The sequence below is a fragment of the Eulemur rufifrons genome, chromosome 12 (assembly GCF_041146395.1).
Source record: "Eulemur rufifrons isolate Redbay chromosome 12, OSU_ERuf_1, whole genome shotgun sequence".
NCBI lineage: Eukaryota > Metazoa > Chordata > Mammalia > Primates > Lemuridae > Eulemur > Eulemur rufifrons.
In genome coordinates, this window is record NC_090994.1 from 6,681,568 (window position 1) to 6,703,388 (window position 21,821).

At 44.3% G+C, this 21,821-nt stretch overlaps 1 protein-coding gene across 1 annotated transcript in view; it reads right to left on the minus strand.

Annotated features, from left to right (window-relative positions):
* Window positions 1-1,586: 1,586 nt before the first annotated feature.
* The window catches only part of DOCK5 (dedicator of cytokinesis 5), a 169,138-nt gene continuing 148,903 nt past the window's right edge, over window positions 1,587-21,821 (minus strand). The window contains exons 41-52 of the mRNA XM_069484838.1: window positions 20,628-20,769; window positions 19,599-19,680; window positions 18,597-18,681; window positions 18,064-18,150; window positions 16,108-16,284; window positions 12,269-12,352; window positions 11,508-11,645; window positions 9,928-10,094; window positions 6,531-6,699; window positions 5,703-5,841; window positions 4,416-4,519; window positions 1,587-3,812 (exon numbers count right to left, since the gene is read on the minus strand). Of these exons, the coding sequence (XP_069340939.1) occupies window positions 3,708-3,812; window positions 4,416-4,519; window positions 5,703-5,841; window positions 6,531-6,699; window positions 9,928-10,094; window positions 11,508-11,645; window positions 12,269-12,352; window positions 16,108-16,284; window positions 18,064-18,150; window positions 18,597-18,681; window positions 19,599-19,680; window positions 20,628-20,769 (1,479 nt within the window). The 3' untranslated portion in view covers window positions 1,587-3,707. The remainder of the gene's footprint in view (window positions 3,813-4,415; window positions 4,520-5,702; window positions 5,842-6,530; window positions 6,700-9,927; window positions 10,095-11,507; window positions 11,646-12,268; window positions 12,353-16,107; window positions 16,285-18,063; window positions 18,151-18,596; window positions 18,682-19,598; window positions 19,681-20,627; window positions 20,770-21,821) is intronic.

Here is a 21,821-nt window from a genome sequence, read left to right on the forward strand (position 1 = left end):
TGAATGAAAGTTTCCAAGGAAGTGATATTTATCAACTTCCCAAATGATATAGGGGAAAAAAGGCATAATTATTAAAATGAACTGAAAGTCTAGTTACAATGCACACAGGCATATAGCTGGTGAAGTCTGAAGACTGTTATGGAAATGACATTGTTTATAAACTGTTGCAGAGAGTTATGGTGATTTGTGTCAATATTTCAGTGAGTGCTGGATTACCGGTATAGTCATAATTTTAAGGTCCACAGATCTTTCTGTCTTAATAGCCAGGGTATGGTAGGATCAAAACACCAACTTCGGATGAAAAATGGGGAAAGTATAGTGCCTGGACCTAGAAGCCTTTGTACACAAACTTAGTTTCCATCTGATTCTCCCTCTTTTTGTTCATTTAGAATGAGAGCAGCCGGGGCTGAAAGAATTCTAAAACTCATGTAGTCTTTTTTTTTTCCCAAAAAAAAAAAATTGAGGAAATTGTGACCCAGGAACTGACTACAAATTGACTTGCTAAAAGGTACCCAACTCTTTCTAGTCTTGTTTTGTGGTGATGGTGAGGTTTTTCTCCCCCTTCGTTATACCTGAGACGTGAGAGGAAGGGAAGGCACAGATTTGAAGGGCCTTCTAAATACTTTTCCAGAAAATGGTGCCACGGGCACATGGGAACCTGGGGTGCTGGAAATAGCCAACGTCTGTAACTGGAAGGTGGGGATGCCGGTGTAAAGTTCTGTGAACACTCACCCATCTGCACATCTAAGGTGTGTGAACTTAACTGCATGCGAGCTCCCTCTCAATTTTAAAATAAGAAATTGGCCCGAGACCTAGGGGCAACTAGAGGGGAAGGACTCTCCCAGCTAGGAAAGAGCTAGATCTGGCTTTACATCTTGTTTTCTCTAATGCCTTGTGGTGTGGCTGCAGTTTTTGATGGGTTCTTCTGGCAGGAGCAAATGACTGCATTTCTGTCAAGGTCAAGGGGTTAAGGTAGCAGAGGAGGAAGCAACCCATGGCCTGACAGCCTTATTTAGGGTTTCACTGTCATCTCACACTAACTTTCCAATCCTACAGCACACTAGTGTGATCCATCTTTATACACCGGGGCTGTTTCCACTGAACATGTCAAACCACCATATCTTGAGGGATTAGTACAGCGCCTGGCATTCCATAAGAACTTTTAATATATATTGAATATGACTGCTTTATAACTTTTCACAACTCTTTAAAAAAATCTCAAAGCCAGACAAGTCACCACGACAGAGAGAGAAAAAGAGAAAAATGGGATTAAAAAATACCATCACAAACCCGCAAACCACAAACCAGTATTTGCAAAGGTTGTGACAATTTGGGGGCTAATCCCAGTGTCTTCCAATACTCTAGAGTTCTAAGCAAGAAACATAAAGACCAGATCTTTTCCTTTTTCCTCCCTGCTCCTTATCTCTTCTATATTTAGAGTAATCACAAGACATTTCTTTGCAGTTTTCTTCTTGGACTTCAGCACAGGCATTATTTATAACTTTTTGTCAAACGTGACTCCTTCCTACCCAACAGCTTCCCAAAAAACAAAACTTCGATGTCCTCTGTGATCCATTATCCACAACACTACCTGGAACCCTTTGTGTTCAGGCAGGAGAGAGCTATTGCTTCCATGCATGTGGGATGGGAATCATATGGAAAAATACGTTCTATCAAAAAAGGGCAGGCATCTGGGCACTGATGATCCTCTCTCCCCAGTCTCCGCTCAAAGGCCAGACTGCGGGACTCACTTCCACTGTGCTGGAAGGATTAGCTTGAGGTTTGGGGGGTTTTTTGGTGACCCAGATTATCTTTCTATTTTAATGGCAGCCCAAAAAGTGGGGTGAGGCATACTAATCTCCTCTCGGCAGTCTGTGAAGTGACTTCTCAGAAGTTGTTCCAGGCTCCACGTAGCTCCACACAACCTTTCTGTGGCCTCCTCCTTTCTCCATGGAGCTTGAGTTCTTCCCACTTAAAATCCTCTTCAGCTCTTATTAACACTTTGGCTCATACATAATTTTCCAAAAGGCTCCAAAAGATGCTACATTTTTGAGAAAGGGCTATATGTGCAGAACTAACCTGCACTCACATTCCAAATCACCTTTAAAAAAAAAAAAAAAAGGAGTATCAATAATGCTCTTAGAGAGTTCCAGCTCTTACTCAGGCCCAGCAGAGAAAAGAAAGGACCGTTGCAAAAGCATCTGCTCCCTCACAGACTCCATCTCGTCTGAACCTCACGACAACTTGTGCGGAAGGTCTTAACCCCGGTTTTTGCTTCCTTGCCCCTTGTCATGACTTGAGCACGTCTCTCCTGAAGACGTGGTGGGGTGATGAGGCGAGCAGGCAGACGCCAAGTCACACAGCTGCAATCTGTCTCTGCTCTCTGGACCTCCCGGGGGAGAGGACTCTGCCACAAATACCCAAGCAGTTTAGAAACATCCGGGACATTCCAAATATTGTTCCAACTGGGGGTAGGCATTAAAGAGTCCGTCCGAATTATCTTCTAGATCTAAGAGTTACCTTGGCATAACTTAATTGAGCAAGCTGGGTTGTTAGTTAAGAATCTGTAGCATGATTTTCTGTGCGTAGCCTCAATGTCCTACTCTACTAAATAAAGGGGTTTTCTGTATAACCTCTGAGGCCCTGCCAGCACAAAACGTCTACACCTTTGTGTGGCTATTTATGCATGTGTATGTACTATTTGGTCATCAAAATCACCCCGTTTCTTCCTTCTGAAAGGAGCACTGACAATTAGTACCATTAGCAAGTAATCAAATTAATTCCACAATCAAGAGAAATAAATAATCAAAGGGAAATATTGCACTGTATTCTCCAGGGTAAAGTCAGGCAGCAGAGAGGGGCCACTGAGTCATGTAGGTGGGGTGTGGAAAAGAAGCTGTTGAACCAGGCTCCTAAGTCCCGCGTAGCCGGTGATTTGAGCTCGGAGGAGGTGACAGGACAAAAACTGTATGTGCAAAAGGCAGAGCTTCCAAGGGGTCTGCAGTCAGAGGGACAGTGAGGGCCATTAGTCGGGAGTGTGCCGGGATTCTGGCGGGGACAGGCAGAGGGCAGCTTTCCTGTGCCACAAGAGGATGGGGTGAGGGGACACAAGAGCTCAGGGCTCACGTTTTCTTCAATGACAGCCACTCATGCCCGAGAGTGGCCAATCTCCACGAAAAAAGTGTGTTCTCTTGCTCAAAGGAGACATGGTAGACTTTAGCAAGATACTATTATCTTGGCTACCAAAGTGAACTTGACATCCACCTCTTCCAAGATGCTATATGGGATAGGATAGGTATGTCCACAAGCGAAAAATAACCAAGTCTCAGCACAGCTTTTCAGAAGCAAAGCGAGAAATCCCTCCAAGGCGTAGGTTACCGGGGGTATTCTCCAAACACTGCAGGAGAACTTTCCAGACCCCAGTGTCTCTGCGGTAGAGGCTGAAATTTACTAACGGTGAAGGAGATCTTTCCTTTGAAAAATACACAAGATTTTTGGCCAATTCTGGAACTCCCTGTGGACTGGAGGGGACGTGGCATGGCCGCAAACATCGACCGAAGAGAAGCTTTCAGAAGAACAAAACCATCCCAGATCAGGCAACGCAGTCAGCAGGGAGCCCCGTGCGATGAGGACTCCGGCTCCTGGAGGCCAGTTCTCAGGCAGCAGGTGTCCAAGGCACTCGGAGGTTCAGAGAGAGAGCAAGATCCTTATTGGGAGCCAGGCTCAGACGAAAGGATGCTAGACTTCCGAGCTTTTGGAGGTGGGGGAGGCGGGGCTTTGGCTTCTCTTCGGACAGGCAGCGGAGGAGCAATCTGCAGGAGCAGACACGTGAAATCGGACGTGAGTCCTACCTTCCCTCTCAACTCTCCCTTCTCCTTCCCACTGTCCGCTTTAGCTTCCAATTGATCTGAGTTTATGTGCACAACCTTTGCAAGGTGAAAAGGGACATAAGACTGACTTGCCCTCCTTTATTCTCCTCGAGCTAATCAGACACATACACACAATCACGGCCACATCCCCAGCACTCGGGCTCTTGGCGTGTATATAGGAGGTACTCAACGGAGCTTTGTTGAATGAATGAAGGAATCCCATGTGAGGCCATTGCAGAATGACTGCCCCTCACTTAGAAGTAAACTTTTCCAGTATGAACTAGAACTCACTTCTTATTTCACACCCCTGTCCCTAGGGTGAGGTAGAGAGGCTGTTCGCTCTACCTTCGATCGTAGGAAAAGGTCTGCTTGCATATCTTTTCTTCCTATTGAAAACTTCCCTATCTCTTGCGGTTTCAGGAATGAACCGAGACTCAACTACAGTGACCATCTACGGGCAAATCTGCCCACTGAAAAGCTTGCAAAATCCACTGCTGTCTTCCCAGAGTGGTGCTCCCTGGCCACACTCAGCCGTCATCTCCCTACCTCAGTGGAGTTCCTCTGGCTGCTCTCATAGGGCTTGCTTTTGGGGGGCGGCGGGGGCGGGACAGCAGCAGTCACCAGTCCATCTATCTGCAAAGACGGGGAGCCTAGAAATGATATTAAGCACACAGAGAAGAATGTGTCAAAGAATCTCATAAAAATTCTGCTTCCCATTGTAAGCAGATCTAAGCATTGACCTAAACCAACCTGGTCAAATTGCTAAAGCCCCATTCTGGTTTGTTTGTTTTTTTTTTTTAAATTTGTTTAAAAACAGGGTCTTGCTCTGTTGCCCAAGCTGGAGTACAACGGGACAATCATAGCTCACTGTAGCCTAGAACTCCAGGGCTCAAGCGATCCTCCTGCCTCAGCCTCCAGAGTAGCTGGAACTACAGGCAAGCGCCAACCACGCCCGGCAAATTTTATTTTTTGTAGAGACAGGGTCTCGCTATATTATCCAGGCTGGTCTTAAACTCCTGGCCTCAGGCAATCCTCCCGCCTCGGCCTCCCATAGTGCTGGGATTACAGGTGTGAGCCATAAAGCCATATTCTATGGTTTCTGTGGACAGAATGAGAAAGACCTCTTACCCCACATGACAAAGGTAACACCATTCACTCTCCAGAAGGCTCCACAAACCTCACAAGATGTTCTGAAGTGAAATTTCTATTTTTTTTTTTTTTGTTGAGGATTTTTTACTATTAAGCTGAAGATGAGAATATTTTCTAGAACTTATGGTAGTACTCTGTTCTCTGATATTCCCAAGCACTTAGGAAAATATCCAGTTCTCCAGGAAACTACCTGATTAAAACTCGGTTGACAGTTGTCTCCCATTTGGCACTGACAGATTTATGCCTCCACTGTGCCTCTGTACGATGGGTACAGTGTAATTCTCTTCAGGGGTTGTATACCCTGGTTCCCCCAGCTAGACTGTAAGTAGTATATGGAACCGGTATACTTGTCCCTATGCAGGTCTATGTGCCCAATGGTTCATTCATAAGTTACTTGCTTTCTGTCTGACCCTAGTCCAGATCTACTTCATTTATACCTTCACAATTGGAAAAGGGACATTAAGACTCTTTGGGTCACTATACAGAAAAGCTTAACGAGTCCTCGTGGCCCAAGGCCTCCTGGCTAAACTCCAGTCTAACTGTATCATACACTCACACCACCACCACTGGATCGAACCAACATGGCCTTACATACTTTGTAGCTGATTTAATTAAAACTGCTCAGATCCATAAACATACTCTGCTCCTTAGTAAAAAGAATACAAGGGATACAGGAGAACTTACTTAGGGTCCTGGTAGCTTTAGGGGTGAGTGGAGGTGGGCTCAAGGGCGTTGACTGCGGAGGCGAAGAACCGTGAAATGGCGTCAGCCGATTGTCCACCAGCTGGAGACTCTTCGGCCTTTGTGCTTTCCTGGCCGCGCTCTAGGACCAGGGAGGAAAACACGGCAAAACGGTCTCACGGGGAGGAAGGCCGAGCTCAGCAAGGCTCTGGGCAGCCCTGTCTGCTGCTCAGAAACCTGTGAAGGACCTAATTCCGGGAGCCATTTTTAAGCTTCCCACATTGTCATCTGGTGGGCACCAGGGTGGAGATGCTACCTAAGACCACGGAACCACAGGTTATTTCCCGGCTGGCCTTGGACGTGACTTTGCCCATCGTTGGACTGTGTGCCATTTATGTTGGAAATAAGCACATTGATTCTCAGGGAAAGTTGGTCTTGCCACACTAACCACTCGATGTGGCAAATGGAAGAAAAAGTACATTAAAAAAAAATTACAAAATAGAAATGAGATGTTTGGACTGACTCATGGAACACAGTGGCGAGAACCACAACTCCAGGCATCCACCGCACGTTTATGCTGTGGGTCCAAGATCTTGCGCCAATATTGACTTAGAGACTCGAAATTCTCCCTATGTGCTTTTCTCACCGCAATCTGCAATCTGACACTACCACAGGCCGCCATGTCCTGAGACAGGGCATGGCCAGGCCTCTGTCTGGTGCTGCACTGCCACCGAGGGCATGGGATGTGCCTGGGGACAGGGTGGGTGGCGGCAAGCCTCCAGTACACTGATGTTTTTTTTTTTCTTTTCTTTTTTTTTTTTTTTTTTTTACCATCAGGTCAGGTTCTGGAGCCTTCTCTGCAATGACCTGGGACTTGCTCAGACTCCAGTCTTTTCTCTTAAACTTGCTGATCCGGTTCTCGCCGTCCTCCCTGAGGGGCAGGTCTTCGACTCTGGCACCTGACGAGGCCCTGCGCTCCAAAAGTGGCTCCAGGATTGACCTGCCAGCCGGGAACAGGGACAAAAATCACAAACATGGATCACCTGGTAGTCAAAATTCACTCCACAAGGCCTGGGTGGGGGGGGGCGGGGTTTGACTGCTCATATCACTAATCTGGATCCTTGACTTTGCTCTCAGGTTCTAAATCTAAATATTCATTCCCAACTGAACAAACATCTCAAGGTGTAAATGTACAGAAATGAGACCATCAAATGATTAGATGAAAATATTAGTGAATATTTATCTGACGCAGGAAAAGAAGGTCTTAATGAAACGTACAGGCAAAGACAGAATCCACAAAGTAAAAAAATTCCATAAACAGCTTTATGCAACACATAACAGTACATGCTCTGGAGCCAGAGAGCTTGCGTTCAAATTCTACCTACGCTACTTCTTAGAATGCATCCTAACTAAATACTCAGAAAGCTATATGTACACGTGTCTGCTACAATTTTTAATAATAAAAATATATTTTATGTTGATACAATATTTTTGCATTAAAATTTATAATTAACTTTTATGATTAATTGTTTAGAAATAAGGACACAGCTTAAACATTCTACCGTAGGGGAAGGATTAATTATGGTATATTTGTATGATGCAATGGTCCACTGCCATCAGAAAGGCTAATAAAAAGTGATATTAATAAAGATTACACAGCAATATGGAAAATGCTTATAAGACAAGTAGGAAAAGCAAAGTTCCAAACTCTATCTATGCTATAACTGGAGCTATGTAAAGATATTTATGTAAATGGAAAAGAAAGTAGAAATAATGTAAGAAAAATTATATATTTGATTTCCAGGTAGGGTGCCATTTGGATAGGTTATTTTTATGATATAGTTATTATAATGCAGAATTAAAAATTTATGGAATGAGTCGAGTGACTTGACTTATCTTTAACACTATCTTACAGACTTCATGATGTGTAAATACTCATTTATAGTGAATAAAGCAGGAGGCCACAAAATGACAGACGCAGTACTTTTCCACTGGTATAAAAAGGACACATACTTTTCTGTGTTATATCAATATAACTAAACTTTAACATGATCATCTCTAAGTGAAGTTATAAAGAATTTTTTCTTTTCACAGTTTCTAGTCTGTTAGTAATAGATCGCTTAAAAATATTAATAGTAACCTTAGACAGAACACAACTATAAATGAACTCCTTTCAAATATTTTCAATTTAAACACATGGAAAGGCATTTCATATTTTTGGCAAGGAAGCCTCAACATCAAAAAGCCATCAATCTTCCTAAAGTTAGTCCACAAATTTAACATGATCCTAATAAAAACAGTGATAGGATTCTAGACAAATTAATCCAAAAATGAGCAATGAGCAAAACTAGACAGATTAAATTCCTGAAAAGAAATACTAGAAAATAAAAATGTTTTAAATCTACGGTAACTAAAACTGCACTGTTTTGGTGCATGAATAGATAGGCAGCTCAAGGAAATAGGGGAAAAGTCCATAAACAGACTAAAGAACACAGAGAAATCTGAATTTTGGTAAGAGTGACATTTCAAATTAGTAGAAAAAAGATGGTTTGCTCACTAAATGTTATAGGGCAAACTGGGTGGCCATTTGGAAAAAAAAAAATTTGGCTCCATCCCTCACATGTTATATTAGAATAAATTCCAAAGAATCACAGATTTAATTGTGAACAGTGAAACTCTAAAAGTTAAAGGAAAAAAAAAAGGTAGAGTGGGAAAGGCCTTTAATTGTGACATAAAGTTCAGAAGTTATAAAATAAAATACTGATTTTATTGACTACATAAAAAAAAAAAAATCAGCACAACCCAAACAGAACATTTGAAGCAAAAACTTAGAAGATGAAAGAGAAATTGGGGGAAAATATTTCAACTCATATTACAAAGAGTCAACAATCCAACAAAAAAAAGCATTTGTCCACAGTTCACAGGAAATAAAATACAAACAGCTACTAAACAAATGAAAAGATGCTCAAGTTCACATAAAACAAGAGAAATAAAAAAAAAACAAAAAAAACTATATAAGAAAACATTTTCCACTTATCAGATTGGCCAAAATTAAGAAGACTGATACTATTAATAGAATCTGGTGGCAAGGATGGGTAACCAGGTGCTCTTGTATGTTGCTGGCAGGAATGTAAACTGATTTAATCTCTATGGAAGTCAGTTTAGAAATAATTTTTGAAATTGCAAATATGTATCTGTGACAGAGCAATTTCACTTGCAGGATTTTTCTCATACTGATATACTTGTATACATGCAAAATAATCTACATTTAAGGTTATTAATTGCCACATGGCAGTGATCATGAAAGACTGAAACCAACTCAATGTCCAGTAGGCACGGGTGGAACATATAATTTGAGCATCCCTAATCCAAAACTCCAAAATCCAAAGTACTCCAAGATCTGAAGCTTTCTGAGTCCTGACATGATGCTCAAAGGAAATGCTCACTGGAGCGCTGTGGATTTCAGATTTTTGAATTAGGGATGCTGAACTGGTATAATTCAAATATTCTAAAATCCAAAAATAATCAAAAATCCAAAATACTTCTGGTCCCAAGCATTTCAAATAAGGGATACTCAACTTGTATCATGGTACAGACATACGATAAGATGTCTACAGCTACAGAAAACATAAAGAGGAGGCTGTTTATGTTCTAAAATGGGATAAGTTCCAAGATATATTAAATGAAACAAAGCAAGGTTGAGAGAATGCTACCATTTGTACTAACAAAGTGTTGAGAATAACACGTATTTAGGTATTGTCTGTGTACTTACAAAGAACTTGCTTACTAAGAACCTGAATGTTAACATCATTTGCTTCCGGGAAGTGACACTGGTCACCGACAGTCAGACATTGAAGGGAGACTTTTCATGTACTTTTGGAATTTCATACCATGTGATTATATTACCTATTCATGAAATAAATATGAATTTAACAATTGTTTTTAAGAACTGAAATAATGAAAATATTAGGCAATGAGTATGGAACAGGGTGGTAGGATTTTTTTCATTTTTCACTTTCAGTAACTATTGTTATCATTAGGTTAAGAATGACATTCCTCAGGAAGGAGATAAGGACAGTGACCCAAAGGCTAATAACCATGAACTCGGAATTATTTTGCACAGGGGATGACGCACCCACATTGACTAAGCTTCACTGTGGTGACCCAGGGCGAGCATCAATAAGGCGTTACCCCACCCCCTCGTAAAAATGAAACATCAAACCCTTACCCATCAGATCCTGGTCTGGAGGGAGCATTGTCAGAGGAGTTTGAAGAGGTGGAAATCACAGAGGACGTCACGGAGGTGATGGACAACCTCCGCAGAGTGGAGGACATGATGTAGGGGAGCACGATGGAGCCCGTGCGGCTTGGCTTCCTGTCTGTCAGGTTGGGTGGCTGAAACACACACGGCCCCTCGGGGTTAGGGGGCTGCAACTCAGCCCCTACAAGTTGGCACAGCCGCCTGCTTATTTGGGGGCTGGCACCCCATTCTGAGTGGCTGGTGACCGTGCTGCCTCAGTTGTTAAATATTGTAAATGTTTATATTCTTAGCCATTGACACAACCTAGGTTAAACCAATCCTGTTTCAAAGACTAGAGAAAAAGTCGTCACAATTTTCGACCAGATACATGACAGAGGAAAAACTAAGATGTATCTTGCCCACCAATAAAATAGCAGAACCCTCTGTCTGCTTCTCCAGCTTACCTTCTTCCAGCCTTTTTTTTTTTTTTTTTTTAATGAAATACTGGCCTAAGAGAAAATTTTTAGATGGCAACTGTAGACCTAAAGCTTAAACTGGTGAATCTTGGGAGGTCTCAGAACACTGATCTAGGTTCACAAGAAATGCCACAAGTAGTACTACCCCAGCTACCACTGTATTAAATGTATAATACTGGCCTCATTCTAATAATGACTAAGTTCATTAAGTCAAAATCACAGTCTTTGCTTTCTAGAAAATCGTGTGCCAAAAACAGATGTTCCGAGAAGAAAACTCTTAACTAGAAGCAGGTTAGAAGGCAAATTGTTAGGAAGAAGGCAAAAATGAACTCTGATGGCTGGAAAAGATGATTAAAAAGAGACTCTGGCGGAAACTGCAGTGGAGATGGATGTATGGGAATAAGGGAGAAGAGAACATAAAAAGAAATTCACAGCTTTGATTTGAGGAAGGAGTTTGAAAATCAGGGCTTGAAGAATAAGACCACTAAAAAGAACAGGGTGAACTCAAAGAAAAAGGAGATCAGTGAAGCTAGAGGAATGTTAAAGCTGTCAAAAAAAAGTCACGAAATCAGCTACATGCATTGAAAACTGCAATTCACCATTCTTTCTCCCCTTCAAAGGTGTTAAGACTATAAACTTTTCATCAAAATAGATGATATTTCTAAGAGCAGCAAATACTATAAGAATTTGGCTAGACAGGACAGGAATAACCAGGGTCTAGGCTTAGGAAAACCTCAACTTCTAGGGTAGTGGTTCTCAAAGTGTTGCCCCAGACCAGCAGGGTCAGTATCAACTGGGAACTAGTTAGAAATGTAACTACTTGGGCCCCACACCCCGATCTATAGGATCGGAAACCCTGGGGATATGGCCCTGCGACTTGGGTTTTCATAAGCCCTCCAGGTGGGTCAAGTTTGAGAAGCTCTGTCTAGGCTCAAAGGCATCAAAAGCAGAACGTGCTCTCTCCCACCTGCCCCGGGACTTTCACGCCACATCTAAGCTATTACGACTCATCTGGCATCTGCAAAACTGATCAGTGTCACAAAAGGCCAAAGAAGCTAGAAAAAGCATGAAGGCTGCTTAGCCCGAGCCTACCAGTGTTATAACCCCATAGAGCTTTTCGACTTTGTCCTTGAGCTCCCGGAAGCAGGAAGACAAGCGGTCGTGCAGCGGCTTGAGCTGCTCCGTGAGCTTCTCCCCGTGGATGCGGATCCCTTCTGTCAGCAGAGGCATCTGCCGAGCGGGGCACAGAAGGAATGAGATACGGCTTAAGGAGAGGGATCATTGGGATTTGGGGGCTGGGGAAAGGCGGGGTGGGGGCTAGAACACACAGCACCGTCCGATGAGGCCACTTCTCAGCTTAGGGCTTGTGAACCGGACGGACTTTGGTCAACAATGTGAAAAAACATGCACAAGAAAGCTACAGTCGGCCCTCAGCCGTGCAAGGGCTGAGGGGCAAACCCGACGGAGCCCTGGGCACCCATGCGGGTGAGCGGCTGACAGCTTTGAGCCTCAGGCTGAATTGGACGGCTGCATTTTTTTTTACCCATGTCCACTGAAGTCGTGAGAGAGAAAAAAACAAGGCCGACACCTCTCAGCTAGAAACACAGGCCAGGGAACCAAAGGATGGACTTTCGTCCCAGCTCTAAGAAGGCCCCTGTCAACCCCGTGCAGTTTCATCAGATGCCACTCCTAAGTCACTCTGCCAAACAAACAAATGCATAGATAGGTCTCGGTTCCATAAGGGTTAGAAAAAGAAAAGTAACCCTGAATGTGGGCTTGCAGACTTAAGCCCAGGGGAACGTGGTGGAGTCCCGCACTCACTGTGGCCGGCCGCCCCACACCGCCCCTGGTACCTGTAATGCGATCAGTCGCTTTAGCAGCTCGACCTTCTCCTGGTCTTCAGGATGCTCCTGCAAGTACTTCTCTGTAAAGAAAGCCTAAAAGCAGAGCATGTGCGAGTATTAATTAGAATTAACTAGAACACATTCCTATTTGTGCATGTGATCCTAAAAGGGAGGGGTGAAAGGCTAGAAGGGTGAAGAATGTCTTGTGTTCTGATAAACCAGGCATGTCTAACTAAAAATTCATTCCTCTCCTGGGATTGCCCTTATACCAGAGCAGACAGTTTTAAAAAGTATGTGCTATTCTGTAGTCTTTCTGGAATCATGCAAATTGCTACAAGGTTACATTCTCAATAATCAACACACACACACACACACGCACACACACTCTCACTAATCAAATAAGAAAAGGCCAAATGACAATTGGTTAATAATTGAATTAAGGTTACTAATTAAATTAAGTGCATAGATATTATAAGGGAAGGAGCAAAAAGTTAACAGGCAGGAGATGCAGCTGACAGTTTTTCTGCTCTTCCGTGTGATAAGGGCTGTATCACATTTTCCCCTATCTTAAGTGAATATTAACATCTGTACTTTCTCGCTAATCACCTATCCAAAGGTTATTTTGAAAACAAAATGAGGCACAGATATGAAGACGTTTTAAAAATATGAAATGCTGGTTGCCCTTTTCATTGTATGTCAGGACCATGTTCATCAATAAACATTCATGGCCCCTCCAGCTAAGGGCCTAGCATAGACAAATAAAAACCAAACTTAAATTCCAAACACAGGCCTTATGTAGGAGACCATTTTAAAGACAAAATTCTTTAGGAAAGAGAAACAGAAGTTTGCAGCAAACATTTCTAACAGAGGCTAAGGCGGGAGTCACAGGTTTCCTCCCTGGACCTTAACCTTCTTCTAGAAGGCTGTCAAAGACCAACCTTCAAAGTTCCCCTTCACTCATCTGCCTTACTGCTGGGAAAGCCAAAACCCCATCGTATGAAACCCAAGAACTCCTGAAACTCCAGAATACAATTACAAAAGTAATTGGCTCGTTTTGTGTAGCAAACAGAATACATGCAAACTCTACCTTGCGGGCAGATGTTAGGGGTTGAAATGTGTGCCCTCAAAATACTTGGAAATAGATCTTGCTGATATAATGAGTTAACATGAGGTCACACTGGAGTAGGATGAACCCCTACTCCAACATGACTGTTGTCCTTATAAAAAGGGAAGTTTGGGGACTGGCATGCACATACTGGGAGAATACCAGGTGAAGAGATGCGAGGAGGGCCGGGTGCAGTGGTTCACACCTGTAATCCTAGCACTCTGCGAGGCCAAGGTGGGAGGATGGCTTGAGCTCAGGAGCTCGAGACCAGCCTGAGCAAGAGCAACACCTGATCTCTCCTAAAAATAGAAAAATTAGCCGGGAATGCTGGTGAGCACCTGTAGTCCCAGCTACTCAAGAGGCTGAGGCAGAAGGATCTCGTGAGCCCAGTAGATTGAGGTTGCAGTGAGCTACAATGACGCCACTGCACTCTACCCAGGGCAACAAGGTGAGACTCTGTCTCAAAAAAAAAGGGGGGGGGGGGTGTGAGGAGAAGACAGCCATCTGCTAGACCAAACACCAAGGGCTTTTCAGCAAACCACCTAGAAGCTAGAGAGAGGCACAGGCACCTGGACAGAACCAAGATTCTCCCCTTAGAAAGAACCAACACTGTGACATCTTGATTTCAGATTTCTTGCCTCCAGAACTGTAAACGATAAATTTCTTTTGTTTTAAGCCACCTCGTTTGGGGAACTTTGTTACAGCAGCCTTAACAAAGTAATAAAACAGAGAATACAAACATATGCAGTCCAAGTACAATAAAAAAGGAAGCATGAACAATACAACCACATAGCAGCTCATTCTGGCCACAATCCCATCTAGAGGAAGGGTCAATACAAATGAAAAAGTAGTATTTACTCACATTGCATCTACTTTTACCTTTCAATATACGAGCAGTTTAAATATTTGAAAGTTAAAACAATTTTCTGATAAATGATAAACCGCACTGAAGTTCCCAAAGCACTGACTGCTCCAATCATGGAACATCAGGGCAGAGTGCCCCGAAATTCATTTTTCTAGCGGAGTTTTGCCTCGTAACAGAAAAGGCTGATGAATCACCGCACACAGCTCCTGTGTTCTTATCACTTAGGGGGCGAATAAAGAGCTGCCTTAAAACAGGTCGCCTACATCAAGTATGCAACGATGTGCTTCTCAATTATCACAATAGGTCCTAGTGATGAATGAGTTTACCTTTTTCTTATGTTTAGAAATATACAAACTCATACATATTAATCAAAAGTATAAATTAGTGTTCTAAGCCAAAGGTCCTGAAATTTATGCATTTATATAGCCTTGCTTCCCCCCCCATTTTAATTAGAAGACTGTCACATTGGAAAAACTTCATGTGAAATTAAGTATTATTCACAGATATTGGCATATAAAAATCTGTGGCTTGGGGCATTCTGTAAAAATTAATACTTGGGAAAAATACATGAAAATCAGTACCAGGGAGTGTATATGAAAAAGTACACACTAAAGCATTATAGTATTTAAAAAGTATTGTACTAATGTATTGGATCCTATGTTTACATTGACTTCCATTGTAACACTGGGTATTATTATTGAAATCTAATACGGGCAAACTGGGATTTCTCTCTGGCATTGAGTCTTTCCCAGCTGCTGAGTATAGTAAGACCAAAAAACGCTAAAAGGTTAAAGGAAAACAGAAGAATGAAGATTACTATAGCAGCAGCCACAGAACATCGGTGGCACCACCCATGAAGAACATTTCAATTACACGTTCTGCTCCAAGCAGACGGATGGAGGTAGGAAGAAACTGACGCTGGTGAAGCCTCAACTCTATGCAAACACTTCATGATGGCCCATGTACAGGAGGGCTCCCTTAATCCTCCAGTCAGTCCTGTGAGCTAGGTAATTTCCTCACTTTACAGATACGGGGAGCTCAGAGAGGCGAAGTGTGTCGCCCAAGAGCACACAGCAGCCAATGGGAAGTCAGAATTGGGTCCCAGGGGAGACTGACCACAAAGCCCCTGTTCCTCCCAGGGGACACCAGAGCGCCAGCCCACTTAGCGCTCGCTCTTCTCAGCTGACCCCTTTCTTTTCACCCACTCTCCAGGAGACTCCACGGGGGTTTCCCTGCCAAATGTCACTCTATATTCAAGAGGACTCCAAAATTATTTAGCTACTGAATGCGTTCCCTAACAGTGGAAAATTCTGCCTCTATGAATTGTACTTAACATACACCGAATGCATCACCTGCATTTCAGACAGTGCTATATCCACATCCTACACAAGGGATTCAGTTGTACTGAGTACTCTGTTTGTTTGTTCAGAGTAACAGCTAAAGGACTTAGCTGAGCTAATTTAATTGTAGACCCAGGCCCACCATTTGTCCATACAGCCCATGGCACACCCAGTCAGGGAAGGGGGTTCCTAGAAGCTAATTCCGAAGAGAGAGGCTCTGCCTTCCCCAGAGATGCTGCTTCCCTCCCCGAGCATCCTGGCTCTGGGGTCCACACGTTCACCTTGCACCTCTCAGGGGCAGGGGGAGAGAGGACAGCAGGTGAAGTGACCAAGGCACAGTGGGTTACTTCAGTGAGGGTTTGCCAGGCAGTGGTCTGCGCCCCTGGCTGTAAGAGGTGTGAGGCCAGGGCCAATCTTTTCATTAACTCCACGTGTCTGTTCACACAGAGAGGAGAGAGAACCTCTCTCAGAGAAGTTGCAGGAAACGAATTCACCAGGGACACAATGGCCACCAGTGGGGTTGTGGGGCCCAGCCCACCTTTTCGTAGTTGGAGAAGCCGCCCATGACAGCAGGGTCCACGATGCCGCTGAGCAGCATGGACAGCGGGTGCACGGAGAGCGACCGGTCCCAGGCGTGCTGCTGCACGCAGTTGCTGATCCTCTCGTTGGTCAGCTCCATGGTCTCGATGGCGTTCTCCAGAGGGCTGATCTCCTCCTGCGTGACACAGCACATGGGCGGCGGGGGAGAACGACATTTGTCAGCTCCAAGCAAAGAAAGAAAAAAATTTCAACCAGTGCCCTCTAGAGTTGCAACACACCCCTAAGCTACACAAGAAGGAAGTGTTGCTGCTCAAGGTCATGCATATTAGGATTCTGCAGTTTTTTGACAGGGCGGTAAGATGCAAAGTAGCTATTTAAAATCTCCCTAGGAAGCAGAATGAGGACTTAAAAATTGGAGCTACAGTAAGGAATACTCCTCGGGGCAGAGTGGCTGCAGAAAACCCGACTAGAAAAACACTGGAGCTGTAGTAAGGATTATTTCTTAGACAAAGCTTCCTTGGCGATTTGTGAGGTCAGGGACAATAGAATAGCAGATATCGGATCTGAGACACGTCTGCACAGCCAAGAATGTCCATGGGCAGAACGTCTGACGCTTCCTCGTGAGAAAAGGCAAGTGATGCCAGAAGCCAAGGATTCGGACCACACATAAGTAACCTCGGCACGGATCCCGTGGGTAACGGAGGTCAGAAATAACAGGATGTGTTAGATTGTTCTGGCTGAATTTTGGATGAAAATGAAATGAGATGCAGCACAGATTCAGAGAGAGCTCTTCTACGGAAATGCCTTCAAAGCCAGCTTTTGAGAAGAACCATCTCCTCTTCATTTTAGCCATCACCAGCGAGCTGACCTTCTACTCCAGACTTGACTCCGAGTCTCTGTCCAAAAATCACACCCATGCTTGAGGAATGATGATTTATGACCCATGAGACTTCAGATTTGTTCAAGAAATATTTCTTGGACACCTGCTTTATGCTCAGTACCAGGCCACGCACCATAGTTACAGAAGTGATTAAGATGTGCTTCACGGCTGGGAGGAGCTTGCAGTTTTAGTGGGGTCTCGAGACATGGAAACGGGGTAGGTTAGAAACATGCCCGGGGCGCAACAACACACAGACACAGGCCCTCTAACCCAGCCTGGGTGTTCCAGAGATGGCTTCATGGAGAATCTCACAGGGAGTTAGTGAAGTTCAGGAGTGGCGAGTGGACATTTTACACAGAGAACATGATGCAAGGTCATGGAGGACTGAAACAGCATGGAACGCGTAGTTTTGTTCCAATAGATTCCCTAGGAGGTGAGGGGAAGAGCCGGGTCGCTAGGGCCTATATGCATGTGCTAAGCAGTATGGGCTTTATACTCCAGCCCCGGGCAGCCCACAGAGGGCTCTGAGCATCAGAATGAATGAAACGGTCAGGTTTCCTCAATGGGATTCGCACAGAGGCAGTTAAGAAAGTGGACCAAGGCAGGGAGGCCAATTAGAAGGCTGGAAATAAAACAGATTTAATAAATACTGAAACGGTAAAATGAGCAACTTCTGGGAAAGATGAAGAGGGAGGAGTCCGGGGTGACCGGTGATGTGATGAGCTGAGAATAAACGAACAGAAAGGGCTTTTGGGAGAGAAGATGGAACTGGCAGGAAGCTCCAAAGTGGCATTCCAAACATGCCTCTGCGGCTGGCAGGATCAGGGAGGACACAACACTCCTCCGGTGACAAAGGAGTCATTCACTGTGAGTAACCTTTAGGGTTGCTGTTGTAACATCAGTTTTACAAAGGAGCTCTATAATACAAGCACGCCTTTTATTTCTCTTTTGAAAAACAAAGTTGGCCAGAGGAGGCTGGCCACGCTGGTGCAAACTGCAGAGGGCACCGAACAAAGGCGGTGATTATATTTGGAGACAAAGTTTTTTTCTCAGTCCCCATTTCGAATGACTCACTGTGGAAATCTGTTTGACTTCAAACCACTTGAGAATCCCGGGAAAGGTATAGGCCGTCGTATACGTGGTCCGTTCAATCCACATGGTCTGGTGGCAGGAAGGAAAACATGGAATGTTGGTCAGTTCCCGGGCAAAACAGCCAAACTCCTGGGTTCAGGAAATTGAGATGGCATCCCAAATGCCTCCTAAGTGAATGGGCCACACTGTCTCATAAAATTTAAGGATTCTGGATATTTAAAGTAAACAGATCATCTACTTGGGACTTCTCACCTTATAGATGGAAGCCTGAGGCCCACACAGGTGTGACTTGTCTAAGGTCCTATTAGCAGCTGGCCCAGGAGCAGAGCCCAGTTTCTGGACTTCCAGTCTAGAATTTTCTATCGTGATGGTAACTTGCTATCTAGGTAATTTGCAGAGGAAGCCTCTGTTCCCAGGGGTGCCACTGTTTCTGCTGCCTGTGCTGGCTAGGTGGAAGGGCCCCCTTTTCCATGTCCTTTTTACCTTGTTGTAGAGGGGGAAACGGGTGGACTCACAGCAAATTCATTGTCGGGGTCCTTTTCTCCTTTCCGGAACGGCCGGGAATATCTGAACTGCTGTACTTCATTGGCTCTGTAGTAGCTGGAGCAAGACACAGCAACGAGGCTGTAACTTCTCTCTTGGAACAAGCACTCCTGGATCTGACTTCAACAAAACCTGGGATCCACCTGCCCCAGGCTGAGTTGTACCCACTGAGCTGCCTCACAACCAACAGAGTCTCCGCACTGAAGGCCGGAGGCAATGCACGATTTGATTTTATTTTGCATCTTACTTTCATATAATTTATGAATTTATTTCGCAGCTCACAACTGTAAAAGGCGTATGTACTTACACCCAAATTTGCATAGTTTTACAAAAGGTCTAGCAATCCCATTAACATTTAGCTTCTCAAGAGAAGGGATGAGGCCCTCAGTCACCGGGACCTAATCCCCCAGTGATGATTCTGAGTGAAAATACTCAGAGATCTGAAACCTAGCAGCGATTTCCTTCTGCCAAAAGAAACAAACCCCCCCGCCCCCCGCATCCCTTTGAATTACTGAGCTTTTATCTTACACTCAAAATAGAATAGACAGGTCTTCCAAACTGTAATGAATTTAAGGCTTGGGTTTTTCCGTACTTCTGACAAAGGGTGTGAAAGAGACAAAAGGTTTTTTTTTTTTTTAATTTTTTATTAAGAGAAAGGGTCTTGCTCTATTGCCCAGGGTGGAGTACAGTGGCGAGCATGATCATAGCTCAAACTCCTGGCCTCAAATGACCTTTCTGCCTAAGCCTCCCAAGTAACTGGGACTGCAAAAAGCTATATGCCTGGCTAATGATCAAAAAAAAAATTTTTTTTTCTTTTTTTAGAGATGGGATCTTGCTATGTTGCCCAGGCTGGTCTTGAACTCCTGGCTCATGCACTGAAGTGATCCTCCCGCCTCAGCCTCCCAACATGCTGGGATTACAGGCATGAGCCACAGCACCCAGCTATGTTTTTTAAAAAATAAAGAACCACTCACTTTAAGATCTGCTCCGGAACTGGCTTGTCCTTGTAGCTGGGCGGCAGGTTCATCACGGGCTTCACAGTGAAGCACTGCATGTCTGAGAAGCTCGTTAAGGAAAGAAAGGAACTGGGCCACGAAGGTGTCAGGGCCCCCTGTTCTTCCTGCTTCCCCGCCGGAAATGCCACCCGCACCAATCGCTCCCTTTGACCTGAATGCCAGGACTGCATTGAAAATGGGGTTCCCTTATGTATCACTGAAATGCCTCATTCAGGGATTGATCCTAGGACATTTTTGTGGGTCAGACACCTGGCAAACACCCTCGCCACAGGAAAACAGGCATCCATTGACATATTGGGAAATAAGTGGCCAGAAATGGTTTCAAATAACTTCTTTTGGACAAACATCCCTCTGAATGCCAGAGCCCAGGCAACAGGAATTGCTTTGCTCTTTGGATGTCGTCTGTTTATCCAGTGCCACAGCCGGGCACTGCACTGGGTGTTTGGAAAATGTTTCTCTAATATACACAACAACACAAGATGGATATTATTATCCTCCTTTTACAGATGAAGAGTGTGAAAATGAGGAGGTTAAAACCCAACACCACCCAACCTGTAAGCGGTGAATTCAGGCTTTAAAACCAGCTCAGCGGTAAGGGCTCCTTCTCTGATTTAATGATCTCGTCTTAGAAAGAGCTCTCCCACCATCACCGCCAGTGAAAGTCTGCAACAGAATCCAGAATTCAGAACAGGAAGTCTATGTTCTACTCAAGCTCCCTATCTGGCTACAAAATGTATCCTTTCCCGTTTAAGATCTGCTTATCATCTCTCCCCTTTAATGACTTCATACCCACCAGCTAAGGATATTAGGGTCCCAAGTATTTTACATAGAATGGGAACCTGTGGCAGAATGTCTAAATGGGCGGGCTGCGGACACAGGACACCTCTGTCTGCAAAGAAGGGACCGCAACCCCTGGCTTCTCTGGGTTAGCTGGGGCCGCACCAGGTTGAAGAGCCTCTGGGTCTTTCTTCCCCACAGCAAGGATGCACTGCTTCGGGGAGGACTTGATGTCTTCTCCCGGGGGCGTGGTACTGGTCATCTTCTCCGCGTTGGGGAACTGCGTCAGCAGCCTCAGGCTGAAGTCCTCTCGCCTCTCATACTCCTTCCCCCGGTAGATAAAGATTTTATTCTGCAGGTCAGAGACAGCACGGGACATCATTAAACAGGCAGAGTGAAGAGGCAAATGGAGTTCTGGGTACTGAGGGAGCCACTGTACTCCCGGCCAACGTTCAATCCACCATCATTGAGTTCTCGTTGAATATCTATTATAGCAACCATCATAACTGACCAGAGCTGTGGTTATTTGGGGAGTTAAGTCACAGGCATAAAAAATATTCGGCCCAGTGCACCTCATAATGCGGCCCACGGACCAGGGCCAGTCTGCAAACAGTCTGTTTGGGAAAAAGGGGCTTGCGCCCTAATTTAAATCCACATTACTAGGCATGCTGATATTTTTCACAGCAAGGCATTCGCAATGAAAGAAGTGCATGCATTAATTTATACTCAGGTAAAAACTCTTATCTATCTTAATCGTGATCCAGTAACAGTTCGTGGACCAGCACTTTAAATAGCACTGCTTTAGGATAGGATGATGAGAAGTGTATCACCGAATCACACAGTGATACAGTAACAGCACAGGTGACAGCAGTCCTCAGTCATCCTGAAAGTCTCATAGAAAGTAAGAGCATTAAATACTATTTTCTCAGGCCAGGTGCAGTGGCTCACACCTGTAATCCCAGAACTTTGGGAGGCCAAGGCGAGAGGATCTCTTGAGCCCAGGAATTCAAGACCAGTGTGGACAACATAGCGAGACCCTGTCTCTACAAAAAATAAAATAATAATAAAAAAAAAAAAAGCCAGGCTTGGTGGTGCACACCTATATTCCCAGCTTCTCAGGAGGCTGAGGCAGGAGGATCACTTGAGCCCAGGAGTTTGAGGCTGCAGTGAGCTATGATCATGCCAGTAGCACTCCAGCCTGGGTGACAGGGTAAGACCTTGTCTCTTAAAAAATAAATAAATACTGTTTTTTCTATTCCAAATTGCAGATTTTATCTCTTTACTAAAATTGAATTTTTTTTTCCCCAAAGACATTTCCTAGGCCCCAGGCACGGGAGTAATTTGTCTCGTTGTTGCCTGTACAAGTGCAAACACAGCCGTGTTTTAAAGGTTTCTTCTCATCTG